This window comes from Austrofundulus limnaeus, unplaced genomic scaffold, assembly GCF_001266775.1.
Source record: "Austrofundulus limnaeus strain Quisiro unplaced genomic scaffold, Austrofundulus_limnaeus-1.0 Scaffold171, whole genome shotgun sequence".
NCBI classification, from domain to species: domain Eukaryota; kingdom Metazoa; phylum Chordata; class Actinopteri; order Cyprinodontiformes; family Rivulidae; genus Austrofundulus; species Austrofundulus limnaeus.
The window spans coordinates 14,886-23,373 of NW_013952573.1; the positions used below are offsets into that span (position 1 = coordinate 14,886).

The 8,488-nt window shown below is 39.8% G+C and overlaps 1 protein-coding gene across 1 annotated transcript in view; it reads right to left on the bottom strand.

Annotated features, from left to right (window-relative positions):
* The window catches only part of zgc:113337 (OX-2 membrane glycoprotein), a 12,723-nt gene that overhangs the window by 3,441 nt on the left and 794 nt on the right, over nt 1-8,488 (bottom strand). The window contains exons 2-6 of the mRNA XM_014017501.1: nt 8,212-8,292; nt 7,797-8,120; nt 6,207-6,536; nt 1,265-1,549; nt 964-1,065 (exon numbers count right to left, since the gene is read on the bottom strand). Coding sequence (XP_013872955.1) covers nt 964-1,065; nt 1,265-1,549; nt 6,207-6,536; nt 7,797-8,120; nt 8,212-8,284 — 1,114 coding nt within the window. The 5' untranslated portion in view covers nt 8,285-8,292. The remainder of the gene's footprint in view (nt 1-963; nt 1,066-1,264; nt 1,550-6,206; nt 6,537-7,796; nt 8,121-8,211; nt 8,293-8,488) is intronic.

Here is an 8,488-nt window from a genome sequence, read left to right on the forward strand (position 1 = left end):
CATTAGCACCTCTAGTAATATATTTACTGAGAAAAATGGTGACGTGTTCAATACTTATTTTACCCGCTGTATGTGTATGTCATCAGTGCAGTTATTTAATTGCCTGCATGAGGAGCAGTAATATATCAGGTGTCTACTTAAGGACAYGCAGCATGTGGGCATGGTGGGGAATTAATTTGCGTTACAGCGCCCTTCTAAATAAATAAATAAATTAGCTTCTCTTACACCAGTTTAATAACAGTAAATGCTTTGCTGCCATGTTGACACATTTGTTTAAAACTGCTGCTCTTCCTTATATTTTTCTAGGGGTAACTGATGGAAAAGATAAAGAAAAAGTTTGCAGCACAGGCTGAATATACTTATTTTTTCAGACTGATTTATTTGCTGAATATGGAACAATTATTTTACTGCCCTCTAGTTTGTGTTCCAGTGTGGCTTCTTTTACATAATGAAAATAAAGTTATTATTGCAGTTTAMATGATAATGTTACAGTGGTTCTTGGGTTGTGTATGTTGGAATGAAACTGTCAAAGCGAAATAAAAACCGGACACACCTTCTGCCCACAGAGACTTTGATTTTTGGCCATTAAAGAGAACAGTATTTTACAGCATGTCCCATTGAGATGCTCTGTTCCGACATTGTTTTTATAACGAGCAGTTTGCCAAAACCCACAACAGCAAGGAAACACAGATTGTAAAATGTGTTGATTTTGTAATGAGTTCTTGAGTTTGTTCAAATAAATACGCCAATAATTGACACATCATTAAAAGTATTTTATAGTTTTTTACAAAAAATCTGGAAATCGTCTGAGATAGTCACAAAATTGGACTTTTCTATTYGGTTTGAAGCATCAAGCTTACCTCTACTTTTTGTTTTTAGATCAGTATAAGGTAAAYGTCTAAAAAACTGACAAAAAACGTGTATTGTCAATAAAAATGTGACATAAACATACAGTGTGCTCACCTTCTTTACGCAAAAAACACTTCCAGAGGCAGAAGCAGAGAGACATGACCAGCAGCGCCGCTACAGTGGTGACTGAGATCAGGATGGTGAGAGCTGTGCCAACTAGAGGAGAAGATTTTATAATCAGCTTCACTGTTTGCCATCAACCATCTTGTTCCTTAATGTCATTAAGATGCTGGTATTTGTGAGTCAAAAATAACCTAAATAAACTAAAGTCACATTAAAAAGGCATGACAATGATACATATCAAAGTGAATATTAAACACATTTTAAAACCAGATAGTTACTGATAAAAACTCACTTTTAGTGTTCATCGATACWGCAATGGCTGACTCGAGGCCCTTGTGGTGCACCAAGCATTTGACAGAGACGTCTTTTAGCAGTCCTGATCGGACAGTGAGCGTACTGATGACAAGAGTGGTCCCGTCCACCTGGGGAACATGTGTTGTCACAGGACCACCCATGGTGCGGTTGTCCGTCTCCACGTTCCACACGATCTCAGCCGGGGGGCGAGACACCGAGGTGCAGTTAGCCTCGATCACGCCCGGAGAGATGGTCCTGTAGCTCACCTGAGGCTTTGGCAGAACTGAAAAAAATATTATGAAGAAAAGGTTAGAGTGTGGTGTCACAAAATAACATCAACACACAAATAATCTGTGATTGTTGATGTAAGATCTGCAGCTGATACCTGAGATACCACACTGAATTCCTCGAATTAGCAAAACCATGTGAGTTCTTGCTTTCCTAAGATCCGTGAGTAAATCTCTGACTGTTTTCAATTCTCTGTTCTCAGAGACGTGTGTGGAATGTGATGCATTGGAATTGAAAGGATTTTTCTTGGCATGAGCACATTGAGCCACAGCTATTTGGCCCTCGCAGTTTTCAGAATTTTTTCAGAGTTTTTAGTGATGAACTTCCCCCAACTTTAGCTTGGAYAAAACCTGAATGTGAGAATGTGGGAAAGCACCGGGAAGAAAAACCAATTACATCAAGACATAATAATACAACAGTGTAAAACTTTATAAAATAAAACAATTACATGAGACATTATTAAATGTACATGGAAAACATAAAACAGTGACAGTAAATGTTGGAAACACTGTAATWTTTGTCTCTGCTGGCCTGAATCTCTGGTATTAACAGAACGTTTGCACCACTGTATGATTTCTCCAGATTCTGGGTTGAAAAAAAAAAGATCTTGCACTGTAATACAATAACTTTGATGAAGATCGGTTAAAGAAAAAAAAAAAACCTTCATGAGAATGAGCCTATGTGCTTTATCAGACAGAGTAATCCACTCATAAACCTCAGTCATAAAAAAACACATGGAAATAACAGCAAAAGCAGAACAGAAACGGTTCAGAACAGCTTGTAATTCAAAGCATATAACATTTGTACATGAGGCAAAATGATGAAATGGGCAGACATTGCTTACTGTGACTGAGTCACCTGGGTTTACTAAAGATATTAACAAAAGACAGAASCAGCAAAATCAGTTAAATCTGTCATAGTGGGACAAATGCAGCAAGGTTGATGGAAAGGCAATAACCAAAACTGTTTATAGATGGTATTATGGAACTTTAAGGAGAAAGTGTTAAACTTTCTCCATGTAATTCTCTGATATGAAAATGATCAAACCCATATTTCAGCCGTTTTAATAAAAGTGAAACTATGAAAAAAGAGTAAGAAAAACTTAATCCAAATAAACTGAAAATGAATCATTAAGGAGAACTAATATTATAGAGTTTCTTTGTGGTTAGCTGTCAAATCAAAAGTAAGCAATTAAAGCTTAATGTACTGTAAGAAATGGCTCTAAATTCAAAAGGTTTTGTTAAAGTTGAAGTGAATACGCTGAAATCAAACTGACTCACTGCACTTCCTGACTCATCTGTTATAAATCTCTTGCTTCTGCATATTTTCATAAACAGCAAAGAACCCACAGAGTTTGTGTCCAAATATTTTCAGACCTAACTGTAATTTACTTTTGTTGAGAGGATTTTAAACAGTCCACCTATGACAGAATAATAACAGACATGTGTTTGAACGGGTCTTCATAAATGGTATGTTTTTACACTGGAAAAAAAGCAGGAAGGATTCTGTGATTTAATGTGGAATGAAGGCAAGAAGCCTGTTGGTGGCAGAAAAAAATATTATAAACATTAATGCTAATCATGTGTCACATTATAAATAAAACTCGTGTACAGTTTAGTTTGAAACAAAAGCACGTCTGTTTCTTGAGGCGACTGAGAAAGAAAGGGGAYGGGAGATAAGTGGAGAAGTGAATGAGCACAAAGGGAAGGACACAAAGCACAGAGAGAGTCACTGTCTGCTGCGAACACTGACGCAGTCATCCAGGACCTCACTCCCTGCCTCCATCATTCTTTCAAACGGTCCATTCTTCACATGGATGTAACTGTTCTGTGTTTGGGAAAAATCAGATAAACCTACAGATTTCTTTTGTATTGAATCATAAAAACATTCAGTGGTCAAGAGGAAGAAAAGATTTACATTTTCCTCAAAATCCCAACCTGACAAYCCTGCCTGCAGAGTTCAAGTGTAGTCTTCCTTATAACAAAGTCTTCCCCCTTTCTTGTCCTTCTGGAAAGATTGACTTACAATATGCCACCTTAAAAWTATGTTTCTGACAGCAAATACAGTACCGGCCCATTTGTAGAAAGGGAAGTGTTGGTTATCGGAGATAACTTTGTTAACTTTATTGATTCTTTTGAAATTGATGAGAAATGAAATCTGTCCAATGATTCATAGAACCTACAAAACCTTGTTTAGATCATCTTCTTCTTTAACTAACACAACTGAACCTGTTTATGTAAATCTGAGTGATAAGTCTTGCTGTGGTTTCTAGAGAATGATGGTTGCAGTAAAACTGCAGCATAAATGTGCCAAAGTGGAGGAGCTCCCACTGCATGGGTGGAGTAACAAGCAATGTTTCTGCTCAAACTGTGGTAGCAAATTATTGAGCAAGTTTCCACCCTCTGGAAAACGTTATGCACCATCCTAGTATCAAAAMGCCACACCCAGCAGAACCAAATAATTCTCAACCTGCGATCTTCACCTCCCAGGTGATGAAAGTCTTTGAGCAGCTGGTGCTCCATCTTTTATGACCAGGACCCCATCCAGTTTGCTGAAAGAGACTGGGGTTTAAGGATGCTGTGTCCTCCACTTGCCCCTCACTTCCTTGGACAAAGAGGGTTGCCCTGTAAGAATCATGTTTTTTACAAGCTTTTTAACACAATCCAGTCCACCTTACTGCAACATAAATTGACCAGCATGACTGTCGGCCCACACCTTGTGGTTTGGATCATTGACTGACTGGAAGACCACAGTTTGTCAAAAYGGGAGGCAGTGTTTCCACCAGGAGCACCCCAGGGAATTGTGCTTTCCCCCTTCCCGTTTGTCTGTACACAGCATTGCTCTTCTAGAGTTCAGAGCTCTGTCACATGTAGAGGTTTTCCGATGACRCTGCCATCAGGGAAGTGTGTGTGGTGTTAGAGGAACCAAATATWGCTCAACACAAGAAAGACCAATGATGTGGTACAGGACTTTTCAAGCTCAAGCTCCCACCCAGTATACAAACCAGTGTGTATCGAGGGGTTGCTAGTACCCGGGGCTGAGGTTGGAGAATAAACTGGATTGGTCACTGAACACCAACCTGCTCTACAGGAAAGGCCGAAGCAAGATGTATTTTCTGAGTAGGCACCATCCTTAAACATCTGCTTAAAACCTCTGCAGATGTCTACGAGACAATGATCACCAGTGTCCTCTTTTCCATCACGGTCTGTAGGGGTGGCAGCATAAGGGTGAGCTCGATGGTARAAAACAACTGGACTATGTGGATGCAGTGGTGGAGCAGAGATCCAAACTGAATATTATAATGGACAATGCAAGTCAACCTCTTCACATGGCCTTCACGCAACATAGAAGTGTCAGTGGAAGGCTGCTGTCACTGAGCTGCTGCACCGAGACGCTCGGGCCATCAGGCTGCATAACTCCTCTGTCAAAAGGGTTGAGAAATGAAATGAGGAAGATAAAGGTCACCTGAGGGAGAGTGTGGTGCAATATTTCCTGCTTTTTAATTTGAGTTTTCAGTMCTTTTTTATCTTAGACACTGGAGGAAGAGTTGGGTTACAGATCAAAAGTTCACCTAACTGCTGCTCACTTACATTTGTTCTTTAACTACTGAGTTTTTAGTTCAAAAACTGCTGTATACAATAACTACACAATGAGAATCAAAAAGAAAAAATAAGTAGGTCCTCTGGATGGGTTCTTCTTTAGTGAAACGTTTTGTCTCTCCTCCAAGAGACTTCTTCAGTCTGATGAGTTTCAGGTGAAACTCAGCCTTATAAGCACTGCCTCCACATGGACAAACAGGTTAGTCACATGCAAATGAGGGCCATAGCCTAACAATAGGCTTGATTAGCTCTATTGTTCATAGAGGGTCATATGCCTCATCACCTGACTCATGTCATGTTATGTGAATGTAGTGAATGCAAGCGGGGGTTCAACTTCCCCTTGTTTTTGCCTCTCTTTCCCTCTTTGTGTTGGTTATCGGTGGGGCCCTGATTCACACCTTTTGCTCACTGGGGGCGGAGTCATACTTGCAATAACAGCATTGTAGGAGGAGGACAACTGGACACGAAGGCCTCCACCTCTGTTTAATGGTGGACAGTTTTTTTTCACAAAGATGGCTTCCTTTACTCCTCTCTCAAACCAACGTTCCTCTCTATCAAGRATGAGAACATCTTCATCCCTGAAAGACTGACCGAAGGCTGAGTTTCACCTGAAACTCATCAGACTGAAGAAGTCTCTTGGAGGAGAGATGAAACATTTCACTAAAGAAGAACCCATCCAGAGGACCTACTTATTTTTTCTTTTCGATTCTTTCTACCTGGATTACTGAGATGTGTCAGGATACACAATGAGAACTTAACTATATTGCAGTAACTACCCTTGTCAATATTTTTATCATTCTTTACACTTTCTCGCATTTTTCATTAGCCTATACTTGTGGAGTAGTTGTGAYTTATTGTATCTTTATCCAATCTTATCTGAACAGCCAAATGATCAGCTAAATATTTAGYTTTGGCCTGGGAAAATAATTGTTATCAGTAATAAAAATGATCAGGTCTGATTATAAAAACAGCCTCTYATAAGCCATGTAACCCGAGTGCCACAGTGGAATGAATGTGTTTAATCAGTTTTAATGATGTTGTGTGATTATTTACCATAGGTGGAGAGGCAAACCACGGAGCTCTTTGTCTCATCAGAGTGGGTTTCGTACTGGCAGGTGTAGCAGCCCTCGTCCTGAACGGCAACAGGCTGGATGGTTAGCTGACTGTCCGACAGGGAGGCGCTGAGCCAGACCCTCCCCTGGTACACGGGCTCGATCATGGGGTCACTCCTCTTGGCGTACGAGGCYACCTCTGTAGGCTGGCCTCGAGGGGGACTGTGAAACCAAATAATCTGCTTCACCTTCTCAGGCAGACCGTAGGAGCAGGACAGGGAGGCCCTCTTTCCGCTCACTGCTGTTTTGTTTCGCTCAGAGGCGACTTGGGCTGGGGATGAGAAATGAAAGCAAGGAGAAGCAGGAGACAGAGGGTGCAAACAGAAAAAACATGTTAATTTTCAGAGGTATGAGGTACCCTAACAGAAAGCAGTCACTGGAATCTGCAGCAGCTGTTTCTGTTTAGTAGAATAAGCCTTCGTTCTCCCGCTGCTGCTCGGCTTTTATTAACACGACTGGCTGAGTCTCAGCAGGCTCATAGGTATGTGGGTGGAGGTAAACAGAGGTTAGGAACATCTGTATTCACTCTTTTTTCAATTTTAATCCATGTGTGCAAAAAGAAAGCAGCTAAAATCAGCCAATCCATGAAACACCAACGAAGACAGAAGCTAAATAACAAAGATAATTTATGTTTCTTTTTGTGACATAATTCCTCACTTAGATTAAYAGCAACACTTTTTTTCTGAACATTTGTTTCTAACAAACCCATGATTCGTTAAACTATAAAACAGATGTGAATACCTTATTATGTCTGTCTCAAAGAGTGGACATGTCGTCTCTGAGGAAAACAAAACAAAACTGGATTTCATCAGGTCTGTCTGTCTTCTGTGTCTCATTCATTTATTCATTCATTTATTCAGGTTTTAATGTGGAGGTATTTCCTATTTAATATATATATATATATATAATTTATTCAGGTTTTAATGTGGAGGTATTTCCTATTTAATATATTTTGTTTACTACAAAACATAACCTTGTCTGCTTAGAGGTTGTGAAAATATCAGTTTATTGTTCGGATGCAAAAATGACCAAAACAAATCCATTTGAATAATTAACTCTTCATAACTCAGTTCTTCTTCTTTTTTTTCCTTTTCCAAATAAGTTTGTCAGCTTGGCTTGGAAGTACAAAATGGCTTTGAGGAAAATTGATTGGGAACCACTACTGTAGAGTATTCAAACTAGCTGTTAGAAATGTAGAACTGAAATTTGTTTTACTTACACTCATTTAAAATCCTGCTAGGAAAAATAAAATATTGCTATGTGTACTGTATCCTCTAGCATGAATGTTTAACTATTTGTAGGGTATGCAGCACATAAAACCATTAACACTGAAGGCAGTGCCTTTTTAATGTAGTGGTATTAAAGATACTTATTTTGATTTGTCTTCCATTTAAAAATAAAAAAGCCTGATCTGCTAAATGTTATAGATTATCAAGGTACATCTGCATATATTTTATCTTAGCTTTAAAATATTTGTGTTGTCTTTGCTAATAAGAGCTTTTTTTGAAGTTAAAATGTAAGTTTTACTCACCATCAACAGTGAGACACGTCTGCCCCTGCTTTGAACCAGAAGGAAGCAGATCAAATATGCAGGTGTAGCAGCCTTCATCCCTGAAGCCCACCCTGCGGATGGTGATGGMTGAGGTGTCCTTCGAGGAGGAAGAGGAAAGCTCCACGTGTTGCTGTCCACTCACRCTGTCCTTGTTGCCCGGCTGGTAGCTCAGCAGGGTCTGATTCTGGACATCCAGCCAGCGCACCTGCCTCACAGATTCACCTCGGTCTCTCGAGACGGTGCAGGTCAGGGTGAAAGGCTTGTCTGCTGGAGCTTTCAGAACCGCTGGCGCTGTTACTCTGCCTGAAACAGCCACCAAGGGTTTTCACATCACAACAAGCTGGTGCAGTTTGACTTCATCTTTTCTAGTTTTGTTGGGCATGCTCGCACTCACAGTGTAGGTGTCCCACTGAAAGTAGGAGCAGACACACCTGCAGAGCTTTTCTACAAGAGGTGGGGATCATCATCTTCTTCACTGCTCAACAAGAGGAGAGTTCTTAAATTTTGTAAAATASCAATGTCATCTCAAGATCAAACAAAATACTTTATTTACACAGATTGTGATGCAACAAGCTTTATTTTACTTTAATGTCAGAACAAAATCACCTTCTCCTCACAGTTTTGCTCTACAAAATACATTCAAATGCACACAAGGTTAGATCCTCTAGGGT